This window comes from Ammodytes marinus (genome assembly GCF_949987685.1).
Source record: "Ammodytes marinus genome assembly, chromosome: 4".
Classification (NCBI taxonomy): Eukaryota; Metazoa; Chordata; class Actinopteri; order Uranoscopiformes; family Ammodytidae; genus Ammodytes; species Ammodytes marinus.
Genome location: NC_137233.1, coordinates 23,852,182 through 23,876,911, shown reverse-complemented (window position 1 = coordinate 23,876,911; position 24,730 = coordinate 23,852,182). Strand labels below are relative to the sequence as shown.

Here is a 24,730-nt window from a genome sequence, read left to right as displayed (position 1 = left end):
TCCCTGGCATCCTGCAGGTTTGACAGCATTCTTGAGGAAAAGTTAGAACATTTGGAAATCTTAAATTGGATAGAAAATAGGAGCTCCTCACTGGAGACACACGGCTGCCATTTTTATGCTTGCATGTTTGTTTCCTTCCTTGCTGTTTTTCTCTCTTTGCACATACCCTTGCACAAACCATCTGCCAAACAGGTCCTGTGCGACTTTGCTTCAAGAGCTCTTAGTGACTGTCTTCATCAGCCAGAGATCTGCTGCAGAAAAACAGCTTTAATTGGTTCGGAAGGGGAAGAGAAGCAGAAGGGGTCGCATGCTTCACCACATTTTAGAGGAAAATGCTTGTGAATGATCAAGAATTGCATTCTAGCCAGCTTGTCTTTGGCAAGAGCATTCAATGCATACATCTCCACATGTCTTATTTTATTTTACATTGACCCTTTTGTGCAATAAAGTAAATGCTCAGATTCCTAAGTAGACTACAATTCAAATCAACAAATGTTTAAATTAGCACCGATAAGGTAAGCTGTGAAACTACATTCACTAGCTCTCAGGTTCCATGAAATAAATCAACTTCTCCGGCTAAAATTGGCAAATGTAATATTTCTGGCTAACCTGTCAATACCTCTGAGCCATGCATTTGTCCTCCTAAGTACCGTGCTCTGTTGCTGGAGAGATTGAAGCAGCAAATGGCAGAACATTGTTGAGCTGCGTTCAGGATCTTGTGTTACATGGGAAAAGGAAAGCCTACTAGAGTTCAGTCAACATATAGCACTGGAATCCATTCCAGCAGGCAATTATGTCATTTCACCAGGGCCACGAAGGAACGCTTCACTACAATTAGTTTGACAGAAATGGCCCCATCTGACACATCACAGAAAACCAGGAATGTTTTCCTTTCCCCGGTTTCTTTTCTTTGCGCTCCTCAAGGTTCTTTGCCACTTCTGTTGCTTCAGAAGGGCTTTGAGACATTATAGCTTCTGTGTTGCTCTAGCTTTGGAGACATTTCACAGCCCATTAGCTGCTCTTTCTGCCTCAACCACTACGCACAAGCATTGAGAGAGTGAAAGGGGATGTGGGGAGGAGACACACAGACACACGGTGAGAGAGACTGTACATAAAGCATTTCAGGAAGTGGAGCAAAAGGTATTGACTTTACATGTGAAAATCTAAGCTATAGTTGGAGCTGTAGTTTAACATGTTCTTGCTATTACATGCAAAGGATTAGATGGGAAGAGTGATAATAACACTCACATGTCTGTCTTAATATTGCACTGCGGCCAGCAAGCAGTTAGCTTAGCTTAGCATAAAGACTTAAAGCAGGGGAAACAGCTATACCGGCTCTTTCCACCTGATAGAAAATCAACCTACCAACTACTTAACACGTTATATGTTATATGGTTCATAGATTGTGTTACGTTTGGACAGAGCCAGGCTACGAGTCTATTTTAATATTTCTATGCAAAGATAATTGAACCACCTGCTGGCTCCAGCTACAGAGCTAGCATACAGACATGGGCGCGGTATCAATCTTCAAACTCTTGGCCAGAAAGGGATTGGGTGCATTTTTCAAACTGTTGCTTTAATTATTGTGTCATTTTAGGAGTACTGATTTACAAAACTGCTCAGCGATACAGGCTATAGCCTTGGTAATTTGACCATAAAGATACATAATAATGTGGTACACAGATGTTAACTTACAATGTAGGCTACTATTTAGAATATTATCACTGTTGCCCTAAGCAAAAGTAAAAAATGAAGCATGAAGCACTTTGTGAGCACACACACACACACACACACACACACACGCGCGCGCGTGCGCACACACACACACACACACACACTCACACACACACACACACACACACACACACACACACACACACACACACACACACACACACACACACACACACACACACACACACACACACACACACACACACACACACAACTGATAGAGCTCAAAGCTGAGAGCCAGTGGTCAGAATATTGTAGCTTAATCAGCAGTAACATGCACTGTCTGGTTTATAGCTTGCAGATGTGCACTGCAGTTTTGCCAAGACAGCATTAAGGTGGGTTTCCGTGCAGTTGATGGGGTTGAACAATTTGCACGGCTGGCAGAAAAAACATAATCAATCCGGAGACTATAGATGAAGACCCTAAAACCAGCCAAGCACAGCATTTTTTCTCTTATCGTAATCACACCTTGCCCTCAGGTACAGCCAATTAAGCCAGGAGTGGATGCGCCGGCAGCCTTCTCACATGGAGGAGGCCTATCAGACGACTCCAAACACACCTCAACACTGCAGAAAGGAGCTTGTTAAAGCCAAGGAAGACACAGGGAGAGAGCTCACATGTGCTCTTTTGGACTGTGCAGGTATGTTTGCACATGTATAAAAAAAAAGCAGGAATTGAGCTGTGTAAATGATGTATGCTCTGGTGAGTTATAAGCGGTCCACTGGATGTTTGCCTGCTGGCTGCGTTCATAAAGGGACCAAGGGCGCACAGACCTTGCCCTATCGCTACCTCCACTCGCACTTTCTCATCTGCTTTTTTAATCCATTCATTACTTCACTCTTCCTGCTCTCTGCCTTTCACTGTGGAACGTCATTCACATTATGTGACTACTCAGCTCTCTACAGCAAAAGAAAAGAGTCGTGGGTGAGAAGAGAGAACTCATGCGTGTGTTTTTCTAATGCGAGAGAAAAAGGGCGGTTAAAGAATGGCTGAAATGAGGTCAAAATCAGGGATAACACTCAAGAATGAATACAAATCTTTGCCTATTGTGACGTCCTCTTCCCTGCTCTTAGCTCAAGGTTAACTGCTTGAAAAAAGTGTTGTCAATGAAATATGTATCACACATGCTTCTCCTGTGATCTCTCTCTACTCAACCAGCGAATAGGGGTTGACCACATAGACCCAACAAAAATAAACCTCAAGTGCTTGATCTGAACCACCACTTTACACGTCTCTTCCCACTCGCCTCTTTGAGGTCTCAAACACCAGATATACAGTACAGTGTGTGGTATGTTTTTTTTTTTTTTTTTAACCTTTATTTATACAGGTAAAATCTCATTGAGACCCAGGGTCTCATTTAGTTCATGTTGACCATGCTGTCTAAACGCCCTACCAACTGAGCTAAGGGCGCCCCCGTAAATGCAAACTTAACATGAACTCATCATTAACTTACCGTTAATAAATGCTTAGGTAACCCTTAATATGCCTTAACTAAGACTTAACTTACTTTTGTGTTTAGTTAATGTATAACTAAGCATTAGTTAACTAAGCTTAGTTAATGCATAACCAAGCATTAACTAACCATTAATAACTAATCATTAGCAGTTAGTTAATGCTCAATAAGCTAATTAATGTACCCTTTTTGTAAAGTGTTACTACAAAGCTATACAGCAGATGGACTCTCCTGTCAAACTGTTTTATCAAATGCTTTAAAAGGTGGAGTCAGTGATTCTGGAGAATGCTCATCCTGATCGTAAACCTGTGCATACTGTGCGCACACAAATAAAAAAAATTAGTAAAATACAGCCTAGCCTCTGTAAACTGGTACTTAAACAAAGAGTCTGTAAACAAAGGAAGCCTATCGTAGCTTTTTTACAGGTAGCAGACCATGAGGAGATATTCACTGATTTTGACAAAAAGTAATTTTGACAACAAGCATTTTCCAGAATTGCTGACTCCACCTTTAAGAGCTCCTCCAAGCACAGGAATCTATCAACGTCAACACGACGGATTCACAGAGCCAAATTCAAAATAAAATGAAAATAACGGCTGCCTCAGTTGGGGATTCCATCTACTCCCTCTTTAGACAACATGGAGATGCGTTCAATGAAAGCTGGAACGAGACACAGTGAAAAAGATACTTCTCTTATTGAATCTTATTGGAGTCAAATGGGGGTAAATTGACTAAGTAGGTCGGAGCAAAATGCATGCAGGGAAAAAAATGTGCCAAATTCCAATTCTGATTGGCCACATGGGTCTGTGGATGCTGCTTTCATAATTGCCTTGGCTTGATGTTTTTTTCTCCCCATCTCAACATTTGCAGAGGAATGCAATGTGATGCGGAGGGAAATAGCTTCCTGGGGATGCAAATGATGTTTGCGGGCCCCGTGTTCCCCCCACTGAGACCAACTTGTGAGAATGGTTCCTTCCACATCAACACGGACAGCCAATCCGCTGTTGCTGGCACAGTCCACACACAGATGGCTGTAAATCATGGGAATGTGCGGCTGCAGTACTTACCACGTTCACTGGACAGGGTGGTGCCTGTAGCCGGAGGAGAGGGGGAGGGCAAGGAGAGAGAGAGAGAGAGGGAGAGGAGAGAGAGAAGATGATTAGAACACAATAGGCTTTAGTGAAAAGTGGCATTGCAATACCAAAGTCACTGTTAGACAAGAGAACAAAACAGATCAATTTCTAAGGATTAATGGAAAGTCACAGGCGATAGTTGGACAGTGACACAGACAGAATGTATATAGGGCTACTGTTGGAGAAAATGTGTTGTCACAACCGCCTAGACGCTCACATTTGTCTCTGTCTATTATCCAGGGCAGTTTCATTTAACCAGAATGCATTTTGTTTTCTCTCTTTTATATACCTTGTCATTGCCTCAAGCGGTGGGATTCATCATTATCTTCAAACACTTGTTATGTGATGTCTATATTGCTCTTGTGCTCAGAAATGCGGGATATTGCATATGCGCGTTGCACACACTTATTAACAGCGTAACGGGCCGTATTCATTCAGACTGTGGCACCCCAGCCGGGTGACGGAAAGAGGAGAGGCAGCCGTCAATTGCCTCTCGACGTTTCTCCACTGGTTGCCTGCCCTTCCTGTGTCCTCCACAACAGTCTCTAAGTGAGATTTGTATTGTATAATGGCTCCCTTTTGCATCTATGGTGAGCAGGCCCGGTTCTAGACAGTTAGATTAGGGTGGGCCTGTAGAAATTTTAGGTGGGCACACTGGGCAGAGAGACCGAAGATGCGAGCAAACTTTGAGTGTTGCTGTGTGGGAGATTTGATTCTTGCATGTTTTTTTCCCAAATGTTTATGAATAACGTATAATATACATTATATACAACATAATGTATCTTTTTTTTTAATCGCAGTAGGCAGCCTGAGCTGATTGAAGAGAAAGCTTTGGAACTGGGAAACCTGGATGGTGGTAGTCCAGAGCTATATACTATACACACTATATAGATACTGTATATAGTCTTTCCACTATTGTCTCCGATGTCCAGCTGGGTGGATGTAGTAGCCAGCCGAGGTCACAACCCTGCTAGGGGGTCTGAGATTTTTTTTTACCTTTTTAAAGTGAAATGCATGAATCTGGTGCACTTTGAGAGGTAAATTAAGAGGCTAAATCTGAGGAATTTTGGGTGAACAAATAATTTGGAGACACTGGGTCGGATGAATTAGATGATATTGAAGAAAGACACATGGATTTGCCATAGAAATATAAATTTGAAATAAAATATCAGGCAGGGTCCTCTGGGTTGGGCTTGGTGCTCTTTTTCTTTTACGGGACATATTTTTCTGTAATATAATGAATTAATTTAAATGCAGTGAGAGGAACGAAGCAGAAGAACTCTGTTGTCCAGTTATCTTTTTTCCACAGACGAGGCTGAAATAGGCTATAGACTATACACAGTGCATGGGCAACAGAGGGCAGCCCCATTTTCAAATATTTTTAAATAAACTCAATACACACTGTGCATGCCATGGACTTGAATTTGACGTGATCAGTTAACCTCGGATTACCTCCCAGATGAACTGATTCAATTATTAAGCTATTAACTATCTACCAAAACATTGTATTCCTTTTATTGTATGATAATTTACATTTATATAATATGATGTTGATATCAAACACACAAACTAAAAAAAAATAATAATAAAAAAAAATTGGGGGGCCCCTCTGGCAGTCGGGACCCTAAGCAACCGCTCATTTCGCTTATGCCTCGGGCCGGCTCTGCTGACCAGTGACCACTATAAGCGGGTGGGTAACTTGGAGGCAGGCTATCCTGCCCACCCAATAATACAATTAGAAGCAATGCATGGTAATGGTATATTCTTTAGTATTAATCAATTGTCTGAATTTTATTTGACATTTTCTTGGACAGCGAATGAACAGGTCCGTCCGATAGTGGGTCTGGGCTTCCACCAAAAAAAAAATTAAAATTCAATTTTTTTTTTTTTTGATTGGGTGGGCACAGCCCACATTTGGGTGGGCACGGCCCACCCTGGCCCCTGGCCCCTGGCTACCGCCGGCCCTGCTAGAGAGCCTTAAAGTTGACTGAAGCTTAGAAAAATACCAACTGTGATCAGATAGACTAACTGTGTGTGCAGGACATCATACTTGATCAAAAAAACGTTATCCAAGAAATTGCAAAGAAAAGGCACTCTGCTGGCTCGAGGCCTTCCCTCTCTCTCCCAGGAGCAGCTTTGTTTCAAAAGCAACATGCTAATGTTGACCATTAATCCCTTTTAAGCAGGATGGTATTTTTAGCTTTGAGTGAAATGTCTCGACAACTATTGATGGATTGCCATTCAATTTGGTGAATACATTGAAGTTACCTTCAGGATTAATTATAATAAGATTGGTGTCCCCTTTAATAATACTTTTGTTTATATGTCCCAAACCTGCAAAACTAATTCCATTCCTGTCAGGTTTAACTGGATTTTGTAAATACAAATATTAGCAAATGCTATCTTGCTAACATTCTAAGATGGTAAACGTGGGAAACATTATAATTACTTTAATTTTATCATGCAAGCTTGAAAGTTGACATTAGTATTTAGCTCAACAAGCTGCTAGTGTGGCTTTAGGGGCTGAAGTCATCACAATGAAACATATCTCATTTGTCATGAAAAAATAATGATTAGCTCAACACTGCCATGGCTTGAAATCATTTACAAGTCATTAAAATAAACTTGCCCATACTTCATACTACGCAAAAAATTGGATGCAAAAAGTGAATTCCTTTGGTATTCAACATTCACCAAATCATTAAAAATGATGAACTGCTGGTCACTTATAAGAGCCTAGACTCTCAGGAGTCTAAAAAGAGTTGTAATCTTGTTTTGCTGCTGCATTCACTGGAGGCTGATCTGGATTGGATTGCCTGCTTAATTATTACAATTTAAGTATAAAATTCCTACCCTGTTGAAAAAGATGTCCTTACTAAATTGATTAGGTTGAATATTTGACCCTTCAAACATATTTAGTTTTCAGTGTAAATGCATTTATATTAATGTTTTCTCAGCCTATTTTGCTCTTTTGTTTGGGTGCGGTGCAAAGCTGTCGGATCGATGACAGCTTTGGTTGTAGTTGATGCGGTGATCAAAATGCATGAATGCTGATGAGTCGGGCTGTTTTCCGCTCCGCGTGTCTCAACATAAATCCATCCGAGTTAATCTTAAAATCTCTGCAACTTTTTGGACTTGTTTACAAAATGCAAACACATCACAATCTAAATGAGAGTTTTGCTCGCAGACAGCCCGACTGTCTCAATGCCTCCCCTCCATGTACAAAGGCACCCCACTCTATCCCAACAGAACTTCGCTCCGCACATGTTCAATTATTCATCTCCCTCTGTCAAGAATTCAGCCTTGCTAGCACTTGCCAGTATCCCACACAAATTGGCAGGCAGGCTCATATTTGGCATATGGTGCAGAGCAGTGCTGCTTTTCCTCCTCTCTGCAGTTGGCCTGCTAGCACTCCCCAGGAGCACAGCAACGCGTACACACAAATACACACGCGCGCGACACACACTACACATATACACATGCCACACATACACAGTCGCACATTCACTCGCTGATTGCTCAGTTGTATCGATGAGGATAAAAAACTGTGACTCTCCTTGTTGCACTTTGTTTAGCTGTGGAGGTATGCTCTGAGATATAATGTAAACTAGTACTTGGGAGTCATTCTTGTGTTTTAAAATATGTTTTTTTATCTTCTCCCATAGCTACCAAGTGCATTCCCCTGGAGGCAGAGAGGAGACAAACCGATCTGCTGAAGCAGGCTAAACAGATACATAAAACATTTAGGAGTATTGTATTTAACTGTAATGTAGACGGATAAGACACACCACCGCGGTTTACATTTTCATGTCCTGATAGAGGACATGGACGATCTATGTCGTCTCACCACCACTTCAAAGAATGAAATTAAATATCAGACAAACACACTGCATTCCTATACGGGCCACATCATTTGTTTTCTATTAAATATGTTTACCCAACAAACTGGGTTCTTTAAAAAGCTGACTCATTCTATGAAAAGAATCAGTCAAAGCAGGTGATAGTGCTGTCTCCAACACATAACAGAGTCATGCAAAAGGTTACAGTTTCTCATTTTTTTCATAAGTGTCATAAGGAAAACATATTGAGATCCCGCAAAGCTAAAAATATCATCCATATAATCTGTTAGAACATTTTTATTTCTGCATATGGCCAGAGATGCTTATAGCCAACCACCCCCGCATCCGTTCTCATTACTGTAAATGATAAATGTGTATGGTATTTTTTCCATTAAAATGGACATATAAATCTAATTAAAATAGTGACAGAATGTTCCCCTCGCTTACGCTTTGTACTTTTGAAAGCCTTGAACAAAGAAACCGAGATCAGTCAAAGCCATCAGTCAGAAAACACAAACGCTGAAAGGCATTAGAAATGTTCACAAAACACAAACAGCATGTTTATTCACACAGACATACGCACACAGTGCCACCTGCCATGTGAGTGAGTGCAGGTTGATGGCAGCATGTCTGTTTACATGCAGATGCCTCCTTATGCCAAGTCTTCCTGTTGCCTTTGTGAGGACTAATAACCGGAGAACGTTTTCAGCTAATAAATAATACATTTAAGAGTCTAATCAAATTGAACAAATGAGTATGTCTAGAAAACTATTAATCAGAGAGCAAACGTGTATTTACAAATATAACACTGGCACAAACAATCAATTATTCATAAAGTGAATGCTGGGTAAGTGGGCTTCTTCCCGGGTGAAATGCTGCCATAATTGGAGTGGGACTTCAGGAGTGCCGACTGTGTGCGTGTGTGTGCGTGCGTGTGTGTGTGTGTGCGTGTGTGCGTGTGTGTGTGTGTGTGCATGTGTGCCAATGTGCTCTCATACGCACACTCCTCCCCATGCGCCAAACTTCCCCCAAACACGACAAGTGCAGGCAGAGTCGGCTCATTACTGCCTAATGAGTTGTCTGATTAGTGCCGAATATAAAAGCCTTATTGTCTGTGCTGTATGTTTATTTTGATTAATTATTGTACTAAAGTGAGTGAATGGAAAGCACAATGGCATGGAGCATTAATGTTTTGTGGTAATAGGGCCCTTGTGGAGTGAGCAATCGCATATTCAACCATCAATGCTACACATAAACCAGGGCCGCTGCCCAATGAGGTTTTATACTATAGGCAAACCGATACATAGGTTTAAACTGTGCTCTTGGCTCTAGGCATTGTTTCCAGTCACAGTAGTAGCTGTCGTTTCTCTTAAAGCCCCAAAAGCCTGCTGTACATTACCACTGCTCAGACAGGTGATAGCTGCTGAACATATTAGTGAAGAAGCTAACTGCTAAAGAACTCAATATTTCCCTCAGGAGTAGATGGAGAACGAATATTGGACTTGCATTCATTAGGTTTCAATCGAGGGTTCTAATGAATGCTAATGTTGCTCCGTGTCTGTTGTAGTGTAGTCACGATACCAAAATGCTTGTTTCGATCTGCTCAGATGCGAGTCTCTAATAATTTAGAATTGTATTTAGCCATAGACTCAGGTTAAAATAACGGGGGAACGCCAAGATGTTAATAAAAGTAGAACATTTGATTCTATGCCTGACTCATTTTCTTTCACGTAAATTGCCTCTTTCTTTCCCTCTCCACAGCTCTGTGAGCACATAGGAGCCTATTGGCTGGCTTGTTGCTCTTTACACACTTTAAATCAGAGGTAATTGGGCACTTCAGGAGACTGCTGTTACACACACCCAAATGCCAATACACTGTAATCACTAAAGGCCCCCTTTTCTCCAGAGATAAGCATTGCTTATGTGCACTGCACTCAAAACTACAAGGCTGCACTCAAGGATGTATTGGCGATAACTTAGTGAACAGAACTTTTTGATTTAATGTGTTTTCACTTTTCACATCAACAACGCCTTAGTTACAGACAAGCTGCGGGACTGTGTGAGAAGTCATTCTGTGTTCACAGTGGAAAAAACATGTAGCACACGTGGTCACTTTAAATTCCTGGGTCTGGACAGATCTTTGTCATATTGATTGATTGAATTTATTTCAGACATATCAAAAATACAAAACAAAATGAAAAGCATGAAAATACAAATTATACAAAAATTATGTTTAAATTATTTCACAAAAAGAAAAAAGAAAAAAAATGACATACAGCATATTGATATGATATGCCTGAAAAGGAGTAGGAAGAAGTATAAACCTATTTAACCCCTTTTCCACAGCTCAAAAAATAATATTTATTATATTAGCTTCTTGTATTCCTTATAATATCTATACAATCTATCTATACCATTGGCGATACTATATTTGATATTTACAATTACATACAACTTGATATACTATGATTTTTTATGTTTTATATATTTATACAGAAAACGTGTCAAGTGTATGTCCACTTATTTCCCATTCTCTTTGTTCGTGGTTTCCAACATTGATATTGTCCGTCTCTAGAGACCCCCAAAGTATGAGAAAAGAAAACCCTTTCTCTTTTCTCCACCTCCACCTTTTGAAAAAACTGTGTTCAGATTTCCTCCCTGTTATAACTTTAACGAGAGAAGCCACACTAACATACATCAACCTTCCTTAGCACTACTTCCTGTGATAAGCACACCACCAGAGACCCCCCTAATCTAACTGGCAGTCCGCCATAGTGAGCAGACATAAGGCCTCTCCCCCAGCACAGTCTCTATTTTACTGCTGAAAACTATACTTTACATGGGGTTTGTACTCGGCACTCGTTCTTAAGGAATATACTGTCAGAAAGTATTTGCCACGCTATACATTTGCTATACAGTCATATGTTTTTGTTTTGTTCAATACAACTCATAGATAGTAAATACTATGGATGTAACATCCGGGCTGACCTCAGTTATTCACACGGCATCCAATAATCCTGGTTTGTGCGCATCGCCATTTTGTGAGATTTTTACTCTGCCTCACGTCGGGGGGAGGGAGATAGCTGACGTATACCTCCGAGGCAAAGTGAGGGACAACGGGCGGAGAGCTGTCACTCAAGAGATCGCGCCAATACATTTTAACTTCCAAAAGAATAAAAACTAGCGTGACAAATTCACCCCCCTCAGTGTTGTCATGGAGATATGACCTAAACATACAGACTAGAATGTTTTTTTAATCCAGAAATAGGTTTAATAATGCTGTGAAAATGGCATGTTTAACATTGGAGTCAATGAGAAATGGCTGTCTTCTGCATCCAGCTCCCAGTGGCACTTCCAGGTTACTACAGTTGTGGTCACTTCCGTATTGGATGCTGGTAAAAATCGCTGTGGTTGGGGCTTGATACAACTGTAAAGGATGTGGTATACAAGGACATGTCACCATTGATTTACATGTGTTAGACTGTGCACAAAATGGCCAAGATTCACATAGAAAAATAAATATTACTGCAATTGTATGTTAACATAGCATATATCAGAAAAATCAAAATGGAAGGGTTCAATATACAGTGGAAAAAAGAACAAATCACTAATTGATTACAAAGCATCATAAACAATCTTCAGGCATGGTAAATCCATGGTGGCAGTTTCAATAAGCTTCCACTGAGGGTTTGCAATATGTTGACAACACGGTTATTGAATTGGGTTTGGTGTCTCTCTTTGAAAGATGACTGTTTTGAAAAGTGTGTTACAGCTGCAAGGAAAATTGTGTGAAGACAATGAGAAATGGTTAACCCACTCGCTAGAGAAAAATCTCGCTGTGCAAAGAGTGTGTGAGCATTAGATTAAGTTGACCCATGATTCAATAAATGTGTGTAGGCACTCGAGAAAAAAAGGAGAAAAAGGAAACAATTTCCAAACAATTTAGTAAATGTGTTACTTTGCCGCATAAACCGGCTGTGGTTAAGCAGGTTAAGTGCTCGTCCCCCTGTGCTGGTGTTTAGATCCCCGCCTCCCCACCACACTTCGAACTGTCCCTGGGCAAGACACTGAATCCCAAATTGCTCCCGATGGTTAGCCTGCACCATGTGTGGTAGCTGCTGCTATTTACGTGTGAATGGGTGAATTAAAAGGCAAACAATGTGAAGTTCTTCGGAAAAAAGCGCTATATAAGTTCAATCCATTTAAAGCCAACACAAACTCTATTTTTCCCCACCAATACTGAATTAGTCTGTGAGTGATAGTTATCGCTTTGTGGAGCAAATACTCAGTTTTGAAAAGTGCTTTAACATCTTTTCAGTTTTGTGTTTAAAGTTTTGAGAACTTGAGAAAAAAAAACTTCAATCCATCCGAATGCACAAAAAACTGCATAACAAATGGAGGACGTGGGCAGAATACAATTTTCATAGAAAATAAAAATCCTTTACAGGTAATCGATGGCAACAATAATTTCATATAATGTAACATAGTGAAACTAAATACAGGACATACCATATTTTGATGAAAGTTTCCGTCTCTGTGTTCAGTGAATAAAAAGCTCCAAAGGCATTTCCACTACAATAATTGTCTTAGCCATCATTGTAAACAGCCTTGATGGCCAAATCAGTCCTACAGTGCTTGCATTAATGTATGCTGTATGCTGTTCGACCCCAACTATAAAATGGATCCGGCTTGTTCGGAGGCTATTTGTACCTTCTCTCAGCTAACATTACAACACCTTCCCTGGAGGCTAAATGCATTTAATGGGGTGACTCAACCCTAATGTTAATGCACTGTAGGTAGCAGCCGATTAATTTTTGTAGCCCGGTAGGTTGTTTCATTTCAGCATGTAAACATCTTTATGTTAGGAACGTTTGGCCCTTGTGAGTGTGCATTGGCAGGTATTAATATGCTTGACACACACATACGTGTTTCTCCAGTCACAGCCAGCAATTTCAACCTCTGCCTGATGATAAATCCACATGAATATGCATGCGCTACGCTCACTCATAAACACTCAAACCGCTATGAATCACATTGTGTGCAATGCAGAGTGTGTTTCTGAATGCAGCCTCCCAAACATATAGAGGAAGACACAGAGGCAAATAAGAAGGGAGGTGGGCGGGGTCCCTGCAGTGATGAACTGGTGCTGACACAGCCAGATGTTTAGTTAAAATACAGAGCGCCAGTGTGGGAAGGAGGGAGGAGATGACATGCGCTTTGGGGTCTTTAGGCAGCCAAGTGCTCCTCTGCAGCCGCCTCCTATCTCTGCAGGCAGTGTGTGTGTGTGTGTGTGTGTGTGTGTGTGTGTGTGTGTGTGTGTGTGTGTGTGTGTGTGTGTGTGTGCTTTATCTCATGCGATTTGCATTTTGCATGTTAGAGTGTGCCTGTGTGTGTGTGTGAGTGTGTGTGTGTGTGTGTGTGTGTGTGTGTCTATGTGTGTGTAGACGCAATCACCTGCCAATTCAGAGGAAATGTAGTAACAATCCACTTACATGTGTGTGTGTGTGTGTGTGTGTGTGTGTGCCTGCCTCCTCCATTCCATGTCTGTGTGTGAAGAGTGGCACATTGAGCATATGTTTGAACCAAGGTCTCCTGTCGCAGTTTCCTCTCGGTGGACTGTGTCAGAGCTGGAGGGCGATATGCTGCACACGCTTACAAGCTCAATGCTCACACACACACACACACACACACACACACACACACACACACACACACACACACACACACACACACACACACACAACACACACACACACAAACACTGCTGACTCAATACTTCCACCAGCATGAGTGTGACGCTGTTTGGTAGAGAAAAACATCCCGATGGCAGCACTTTTGCAAATATATTCAAGTAAGAGGTGTTGGAGAAAGCAATCAGCTACATCTTGTTGATGCGATCACATTAAACAACCAACAGCAGCCATCAAAAGCCTGATGTCATCATCACCACCACCATCCACATCTTCATTAGCATCATCTCTGCCATTGTCTTCCTGCTGGCTCATTTAGCCTTGCTTCACTGAGCCAAAATGGAGTCAGTGACAGACTGACAAGCGATGGACTGTAATGGATGAACTGTGTTGTTCTACAGTAACACAAAGCTTGCAGCAGAGGCAGGCAGGTTGCCGGTGGTAGGGGCTAAGACGCACAGCACACATCCTCACTTTCTTTCATTTTTCTCTGGCTCCACTCTCTGTGCCCCCCAGCCCTGTGCCTCCATCTCCTCTGTCGAAACTAATCTCATTTCCCAGTAGCTTGAATTAAATAAATGTCTGTCATTAAGACCAGTGAAGGATGGCGGAGAGGGCCCGGGGGGAGATCAAGGGTCTGGTATATAGACTGGGGTTGTACAGAAGATGCTTAGTTATACCCTGTGGATCCACAAAGGTTAGGCTGGGCAGGGGTTATGAGGGAGAATGTCAGAATTTGACACTGATGAAGGGTCTTCACGTTTCTCTCTGTTTTTAAGAAAAAATTACCCCTCTCTTACACTTTTTTCACATGTATTCGGAGAAGATTTGAACAAAAAATAATTATCAGAAATAGCAGCTACACACTGTTAAGATGCAGAGACGAAGAGAGAGCACACCTCTGCAGCAGCTGGCAGTATGGTTTTCCATTTTTCTCTGTGTCAGCATGATCCCTGTCTCCACTGTTCCCACCTCCAGCTTCCTGAGAAAAGCCCATTTAACTAATAAGCCAAACAAAGAGCTCCGCTAGCCTGCTCACCAAGCGAGCAACCAAACCACCCACCATCAGCTCACTCATATCCTGGCTGCTATTGACAACCAGCCGCAAACAGGTACTATACTGTGAAGAATTCCCACATCACCTGGGACTTATCCTCCTGGCAGTCATATCTGTCGAATGTGTGTGACTATTAGGAGGCAGCTAAAGGCTTGCTATCAATCCCTTAGGTGTCCATTTGATGATACCTTCCCCATGGGACTGCTTCACTGCTAGTCTTAGCTAACCTGCCGCGCTATTTTAACAATCTCCCCTGGGTTAGAGGTCTATTATGTGTCTGCTGCGAGGAGCTGAGCGCCACATAATGAGATGCATGTACGACACGTACGGTTTGGCTCTGATTCTCTAAGGAAAGTGGGCCATAAAAAGGCCACAGAACCCTGCAACTCACAAGCCTGTGTGCTGATTTGCTTCCTGGACACATGAAAAAGAAAATGACAGACAAGGAGACTTGCTGCTACAAATTAGTTGTCAAACTGGTCCATTCAGATGTTCTCTGAAAGTACCACTGAGAGCATTTTCACAGGTTGTAGAACATAAACGTTGTCAAGCCTTTTATTTTCCGGAGGAAAAAAAATCAAAAAATGAAGTCAGACTTTGAAATGCAGCATCACACCAACACACAGTTGTACACAACTGACGTCTGTAAGCCTCTCAAATGTCAATGGTTCATAAATGTCAGGATTCTGTAAATAACTGCACGAACGTCATTGAAATATTAGTGGAACTAAATGCTTTGCTCTGTGGCAATGAAAAGCTAGCATACATTTAACTAGTGAATTTGAGTGAAAAAGGGGAGTTTACAGGACTGGTTATTACCTGTTAAACAACAAGAAAACAGCTCTATTCTGTTTTCGAAAACTACAGTTCTGCTCTCAAGTGGCTCAACATTGATTCCTGTGTTTCTGCGTTGGTTTGTAGTTCAAGGAATTTGGCAGTGAGTAAGCCAGACCGAGAGAGAGGGAGACGGTCGCGTTTTGTAAGAGGCGATGAGCTCAATCCTGGGCACAGAGACAGTGAGAAGGTCAAAAAGGAGCACTTAGACATGTGAAGTCACTAAGTGGACAGAGAACACACTTCAAACCCCTCTAGTGAAGGACGAAAGTAGCACTTAAGGGCATTTGCTTTTCGACATTTCCTGCAGCCTGCCCAAATCTTTCAAGTGTGTGTGTGTGTGTGTGTGTGTGTGTGTGTGTGTGTGTGTGTGTGTGTGTGTGTGTGTGTGTTTTGTGTGTGCTTGTGTGAGTTTGTGTGTGTACAGGCTTTAAAGCGTACATTATGGTACCAAATTGTTTAGAAGGAAGAGCACTGAAGACCCATTTTAACATTCACAACACCAATGCAGTAAAATATACCATTAGAACACGACAGTTCATAACGTTGTCATCCTAATGTGTGAGACAGAAGACATGTATCCCTGAGGGCAGTTACATCTGGTATTGAGGAAGGATCGTGTAGGGATACAGCACCTTCTGGAATTATAATATCTGTGCTGTATATAGTATTTCACTTTTTTCCCCCCTGAAAATGATGTGTTCTCTACAGATTGTCAGATTCTGTTCAAGTGAATGAGCTTCACAAGTTCCAAAGTACATATTTGTGCAGCTCGTCTAACCAGTAAGAGCTTTGCTTACTTTGGTACAATGTGCACAATGCTTTAGCTCAACAATCTCACTCAAGAGGTTGTTAATATACAGGTGGGTTTATGAAGTGCAGAACAGAGACACACAGATAATCTATATGCTGTCTATTAGATTAATCACCAGGTTTGCAATTCTGACCAAGAACACACTTAAAGGTTTGGCTCTTGTTGCTTTTTACCCCTTGACTGATCATTGGGTTAGGTGAGTTAGAACTAAAAGTTACATTTCATAGATGTATTATTATTTAAAAGATCTTGTAAACAATCACATGTTTACCTTCAGTGTTTCTCATCTTAATGTAGTGAGTGTATCGTTCAGGACCAACACGTGTTGAATCGTTTAACTCTAAAACACATAACAGTTGCAAAGCTAATATTCATATTTTAAAACATGCATTGTTTACACCCATCTTCAAATTGTTATTTCCCCCTGCGTTTGCTTATGTCTTGCTACACATTTGCAACACTGAACACATCAGCTGTGTGCTTGTGTGCATCCTTGTGGCATGCACTGGTAAAGCACAAGCATGAAAGAAAACCATAGCATTGTTCCATAGCACCACTAGTGTCAAAAATTCCAAAGTACCTTTAAGTGCTTGTTATGTCATGCAATTCATATTCCCTTGACTCTGAATAACATGTTTCTAAAAGTGGCGCGAGTGAGTAACTCTCACAGTTTGAAAATGCCCCCATCTTGGATGCTTAATTCTACCTCAAATAACCACGAATGACATGGATGTCTCTGTGAGGCACAGCAAATGATGCACCTCTGACATCTGGCTTCCTTTCTCATCTCCTCATTTTCATTTCCTTTCCTTCCACTCACTCCTCTTATTCTCCATTTTCTAATATATATCTCCTCTATTGCCCTAAGTGTCTGTTTTCCATCTTTTGCTGTTTTGCATTTTTATGACATGGCAATTGACTTAAACAACAAACACAATAAAAGTGCTATGCAATTATGCCCTCCACTAAAGCCCACATAGGGAGCAGATGCTTGCGTTCGTATGTCATGCTGTCATCTGTCTGCGTAACCTCGGTGGGAAGAGCTTTTCAATAAAACCACCCTCTGTGAAGCAAATACAATTGCGCCGTGTTATGGGTAGCAGTAAAATTACACCATCTTCCCAATTTAGTTTTGTAAAGGAGCTATAAACTAGAATTTGATCTATTCTGATACAACTGCATACACTGGCCCAGTAGTTTTGCCCTTTGGAGAAATACAGTGGTGCTCTGAAATGACACTTGCATACACTTATATTACATTTGATACACATGTTTATATGATCCAGACCCTGCACAACACAATGGTTCACTACCTTACTGTTCTGCCCCTCAGTTGTTTTTTTCTCCGATCTTCAGGAGTTTGAATGTAGACAGGAATTTGTCTGCTCCAATGACTATTCACCTCTGCTGTTGTAGATTTTATAAAATATTGAGTAGACTGCAGTGTAGAGGCACTGCTGTATGCTGTGAGGCTCCCTAACCCCTGAACAGAGCTGCCAAGTCTCACTCTTTGGCCGTGAGACACACGCAAATCAACCAGTTCACACTCTCACACGCCACACCTCAAATTTCTCACGCGGAGAAATTAATCCCCAAAATAACATTTGTTTTGCGGGACTTTTATTTTAAATTTCTTATTTTGAAAAGTTAACAGACATGAGTGCCGTGACTTCCTCTTTCTGAACGCGCGTTAACGTTAAGGTGAGAACACACCAAACGCGTTGGGTGCGTTGGGTGCGGTGGCGGCGTTGAAAAATCCTATTTTTGCATAGGGAACCATTGGTTTAGGCGCAATGATCCGTTGGGCGCGGCAAAGCGGCGCTTTGGGCGTCAACGCACCATCGCCCGAGATGAAAAAATTTAACTTTCAACGCTCCAGCGCGTGACGTTTAGCCGCGTTGGCCAATCAGCGGTGAGCTTGACCCGACGTCACAGACATCGGCACGGTGGGAGGACCGGAGGCGGAGGACAACACAGAGGCAAATACCGAGGAGTAAATGTATTTTCGGCTGGCTGCCTGGTGCTGTATGAAGCCGCTCGGGGTTACAAGACGTGGGGAAAGTGAACCAGGAGAATGGGTTTCCTGGTTAATTCAGTGAATATGTGCGGTTGTGCATTAGCCGATAAACCAAGTTAGCGCCTGTCGGATAGCATTAGTTAACTCACCCGGTTGTGTGCGGCCACCACCTCCATATAATGAAGCCAAACATAACGGCTTAGTCCGGGGAACTTTCACAACGAGTACAGCGAAGCACCGGTATTTATATCTACGCCAGCCACGGTCCCCTGTCACAGCCAGGTAGGGTAATGTAGGCTAGTTGCCTTTATTTTCTACTGCCCTGCACACAATGCTGCTGTAAATGTGTTTGGTATGGTGCTGCCTTGCTGTTTGTGTTCATTTCCGAGTGGCGTGAATCTGTTTTAAGGCTATTTGTTCCGTTCAGTTGCTGTTTATTTGTCTTTTGGCACAATTGTTGGCCATGTTGTTGTTGTTTTTGTGCGGACATGATCGCTGTTGTGTCGGGTCGGTTCCGATCGCAGCCATGGTTGATTAGGGGAATAAATATATCGGGGGGGGGAGACTAGCTGCGAAGCGTTGGACGCGTTGAACCACTTTTTGACACAAAATGACCACGCGCCAGATCAGGTGCGGTGGGCGCGTTGGCCACCACAACCAACGCGTTTGGTGTGTTCGCACCTTTATGCTTTGATGTGCACTGTGCATTCGAAGCGAGGCGAGCATGGACATGGATGCGAGCCCCCTACCGGCACCTTCTCTTCCGAGGTGTGTGTTGATAGCCTGCCAAGTTACCGCTGATAAGAATTGTGTCCCTGCCGGCCGGTGAGCGCGCATGCATCAAACACATTAACCCTTCAATCTCACTCAAGTAAATTCAGAAGATCTTTGGATCGTTTTGTATATTGTTTTTGGTAATTTAGTTCGAAAATTAGGTTTGCAAAGTAACAAATGACTCATGCGCCAATAAAACTGCTTTTATTCTTCTGTGTAATGAACTGTAGCCTATGTATTGCACATTTATAGCACTTTTCATAACACAAATCAAGGTAGCCTAAGAGGAGGGACCAAGTAACCCAGATGTTTTATTTTAGCCTAGTAGTTTGCATTGGTGTTGAACTGTTCCCTAATTTTTTTCTTCTTTGAATAAAGCCTAATGCTGCTAGTAAAATACCACCAGCCACTCAACCCTCAATAGTAGACATGATATAGAATAATTACCTTTATTACAGTTTAACCAAATGGTTTAACAATAGGCTACAGGAGATATTTGAAAGCACTACACATGCATTGTAGGCTATTCAATTAAATTTGTGTCAGCGAAACCGTGAATGTTCTCTTTTACTTTACATAAAAATGAATGCAGAAAAGGCACACATTGCTTCATAAAAATTCACCAGAATGCAGGAAATTAAGTGTTTAATGCTCAACATTTTCTGGGGGGGGAACCCCAGACCCCCACTTATAATATGTCCACACCCAATGTTTAATTAAAACCTGTCCTACGACTTTGCAATTCATGAATTTGTTTATTTTAATAAGATGGTTGATGTTTTATTACATTTTCCAATTGTCTTTTATTTCTGATTTATTATGAACAATATGTAAACTTGCAGGACACTAGCAAAAATGATTGGGTGGGAGAGAGGACACGGTTTTGGGTCCCTCGGCCAAAAAATCTCACTCCAAACTTTTGGTGAAACTTGGCAGCCCTGCCCCTGAAACACACATCCTGCCTCTACTGCACATCTACATATGACTTTTTTCGGCAACCGTTTCAACACACTACAGCGCCCACACATTCAACCTCGGACGCGCTGCCGATGGCCGTCGGAGGCGCTTCTGCAGCGACGCTTCAATTTACCTTAGGAGGCTCGCCTATTTATTCGGGGAGATGCGCGTCTCTCTCGGGTCTCTCTACCAGCAGCATTCACTGTAGTTTCATGGTTTTACGGTTTGTTTCTTTCAAAATAAAATTCCCCACAAGAGAAAATGTGAACAAAGAAAAAGGCAACGAGGCACTAGGATTACTGTCGAAACTCAATATTAATCATATGCATCATAAAATGGCATGAAACAACTTAATATGGGAATTATCTATGAAAACTATATGTAGAAAGACAGGGCTTTTAGAAGTAGCATTGCAGCAGCAGCAGCTGCTGAGACGTTCCATGTGTGGCCGATAAAAGCGCGAGAGAGGCAGCAGTAACAGACACAGACGCGCTCTAGAGGTAGACGCAGTATGTGTGTTCCATGTAAGTGTCATATATTTTATTTGATCTTAAAAGTTTGAGCTAAGCAAACTTTAATAAACATCAGATTTTTGTCTTTCTGGGAATAAATTAGCAGTTGCGTGGTGTCACATATTTCCTTAGATTGCTTGATAGCAGTGCACAGGTATTTATGTAACGTCAACACAGGACAAACAACAGCTCCAGCCCATCTAATAACAGTGGGGCTTATCAAGCGCTTCTGCCTCCTCTAATTTTCATCAGTTTTTGACAAGCCCATTAAATGAATCTGGGACCAAAAATAAACATGTTTTTCTTGAGCTGAAGTGACAAGCAGTGATCACACCTCCCAATGTTGGAGCCAGAGATACCATGACTTTTAATTAAAAAATGTTGCCCTCCGTGCCACAACAGCCTGGACATGATAAACAGGACTTTAGCCTGCAGCACACGTAGCCTACTCGTGCTAGGACACTAGGACACACGTGTGATGCAAGACACAAGCTGATTAGTGGTGTTGATGATCATTAACACGCAATGCTGGAAGATTCTGGAAGATTCATTTTGTGTGTTGGTAGAAGGATTACAGAGCAATCCTCCCCTCTAATCCTGATCTAATAGTAATGAGTTTTATGATCCTTCTCTGTGAGTGTCTTAGTAGTGTGATGAATTCATGATAAAAAAGGACAGTGAAAATGTTCGATTATTTTAGTTTTGCTTTTCCCACACTCAAATTCAAAAAGGCTGTATGTTTCCGCCACTGTTCTTCGTATACCATCCATGTCACAGTCTGGCAGTATGTTATCTTAAACTGGCCCAGTGGGAAGCACTGTTTAAATTCAAATAAAATAGAGACACATCGGAAAACATCCTCAGTGGACTGGCCGGGACAATGTGTGGTTCAGTGAAAGCAGTGTCAGCACATCGACAGCCAACACCTATTTTTCTCAAGACGACATTTTTATCATCTACTGGAATGAAAAAAGAAAAGAAAAAGAGACCACCCGTTCGTCAGCAGCACACACAAATCTGTTTCCATGACAACATCGTCTCCACATTTAAAAACTTTACATCCCCGGATTCTAGCGAGCGGCCGTCGTTGCGGTCCATAGATATAATATCGACAACGCTCGTTTCCGAGTTACATGGGAGGCTTCGACCCCGGTCATTACTGCTTGCAGTTCTAGTTTATTATTTATTTTTGTATTTGTTTTTTTATATTATTTTTTGGGGGAATTTCTGAATTAAGTTATAGTTTTGATACTAACATATACAGTATTAATAGTGAAATAACATATATATTCATCAATGTGTATTTATTAATTTTTTGGAGAAATGTGCAAGAAATTATAGTATATATTTGATATGAACAGAAAACTAATACATTGTATTTGTAGAAAATTATATATTTGTAAACCTAAAAAAATATATATAGTATATACAGTATATATATACAGTATAGGCTATGTATATGTTGTATATATATACAATGAATAATAGTAAATGAAAATGTTAATAATAATAATAATAATAATAATAATAATAATAATAATAATAATAATAATAATAATAATAATAATAATAATAATAATAATAATAATAATAATAATAATAATAATAATAATAATGATTAAGGTTAATTAAAATGAGTTAGAGAGAAGGGGGTGGGATTAAATAAGTGTAAACTTCTTCCCACTCCTTTTTGGAAATGGTGTTACAATTATCAAGTGTTTGTCATTCATGTATCTAATTATGCTTTCTGTTTTGTGTAACATCATTATTTTCTGTATGATAATTTCTGTTTCTTTTACATGTTCAAAATCAATTTCAATCAAAATCAGTCTCCAAACTTCCTAGTTGTTTTTGTAACACACGCTGAGGTAAGGTGAGCTATCATTACATTTGTTTCACCTCATCTCCATCTTGTTTTTCACTTGAGTTGTTTGCCTCCCGCGGAGTTGTCTTGTTCTATAACTATTAACAATCACTATTTATTCAAGCAATGTCAATTCCTCTCTTTCATTTTCCTTTCCTTTGATGGCTATTTATTTCCCAAAGCCCCACCTTTAAGTGAAGAAAACAGAGGCACTGACATCAAAATGATTACCAGTTAAATTTGTGTATCCCGAAGGTGAGAAGCAGGTTCATGACTCGAGATTTTTTTTGTTCCTTTGCATTCCTGGATGAATAATGAATACAACGGTTGTTCTGTAAACATTTGTTCTGTATTACACTGGACCTCCTCTACACTCTTCATCCCTGAGATGCTTTGGAAAGGTGTCCGACATCATTTTGTTTAATCTCTTTGCCAGGGGGTGCCATGCTACTCGTTTAAAGTCGAAGATACATGTACTTAGAAAAAACAAAATATGGTGGTGTGTGTGTGTGTGTGTGTGTGTGTGTGTGTGTGTGTGTGTGTGTGTGTGTGTGTGTGTGTGTGTGTGTGTGCGTGTGTGTGCGTGTGCAAGCGTGTGGGCATGCATGCCCGTGGTTGTGAGTAAAAAGATATGATGAAGAAGAAGCAGGAACGGAGTTGAAGGCATTGGGCAAATATTCTTTTATGTGTTCTCTCTCACTGTTTGCCCTGCTCTGAGTAAATGTCAGGCTGTTCTGTGAGCTGGCAGGAACATCTTATTAAAAAAATCTGAACCTCAAGCATCTTGCCCCCTCTATGCCAGACTGCATCAAAAAGCTGCAGTTGGATATGTATGCTGTGCCCTAAGTACCTTTTCCTGCAGTTCCTGAGTTCAATGTTGTGACAGTCTGAGCAGGCCAGAGGCTGCTGTCCAGTGCCAAACCTGCATTACGGTCACTTGTGCCTCGTACAATGAAATGAATCATTACCACTGCAACATGAAAGAACATAATCTGGCCCACTCCCAGCTACTCCCCCTATGGGGACTGATTTGTGATCGCTTCTGAAGATAGACTGCACATTCAATCAACAATGCAGCTTTCGGCTTTCAGGCCACCCTGCTATAAGTCTCCAGGGATACAAGAGATCAATAGAGATAAATTAATTAAAACACTGCCAAATATGGACTGTGTTTGCGGCCAGTCGGAGTTACTATAGAAACACAAAACTGCAAGGCATCCCACAAAAATGATACTAAAGTTAATATCTGCACTGCTGCAAACAGGGTCCAAGGGAGGTATTGGGAGTCGCCATGTGACATGCCACGATCATTTGCTGCACCAGTGACATTAAGAAATACCCACTGCTCTGGTGCAGAGCAGCAGCTGGTTGCATGAAAATAACTAAGTAGAAGAAGTGTTTCAGTAGCAATGCCTCCATATTTGAAGGCAATCAAGCACAAAATAATGCTGGCTTGCCTTGGAGCTTTCTGTCTCATTAATACAAGTGGAACTCATACAAATTCATGATATGAAAGCAATTAAGACAAGAAGTAAGCGAGATGAAAACCCAGACAAGAAAGGGCAGATATGATGTTGTTGCTGTGGCAATCATTGCCGTCGTCCAATCGCCCCTCAGCTTGTTCCACAGTGAGTCCACAGCGGGGCCGGGCTGCAGACGCTTCCTCCTGGCACGCTCATCTATAAAGAATAGCAGAGTGCCCGGCTGCCCTGCCTGCTGCCTGAGGGGCTGCATTTGCTACAACACTAATATCATACAGGCAGCCAATGAATTCCTAAAGAGTACAATCAGGGGAGAAACCACCCCTGCCGCTGACATGGCCCTGGCACTTGCCTCCCTTCCTGCTACTTACACAAGCAATTTTCCAAGTTGTTGTTTTGCTTCCATCACATTTTCCATTAAAAGTGGCATTTCATCTAAATCAAGCCCTTGGGGCTGGGAACCCAGACAAAAACCAAAGGAGGTGAGGGATGGGGGAAATTCTCATGTACAGTTACGCGCACCGGCACCGAGACAATGCATGCAGGCCTCCAGCAACTAATTGACTCCATA

The 24,730-nt window shown here is 41.5% G+C and overlaps 1 protein-coding gene across 1 annotated transcript in view; it reads right to left on the bottom strand.

Annotated features, from left to right (window-relative positions):
• Positions 1-24,730, bottom strand: part of cdh4 (cadherin 4, type 1, R-cadherin (retinal)) — a gene marked incomplete at its 3' end in the record, with an annotated part of 190,531 nt that overhangs the window by 106,332 nt on the left and 59,469 nt on the right. The window contains exon 3 of the mRNA XM_080025452.1: positions 4,255-4,278. Within this exon, the coding sequence (XP_079881578.1) occupies positions 4,255-4,278 (24 nt within the window). The remainder of the gene's footprint in view (positions 1-4,254; positions 4,279-24,730) is intronic.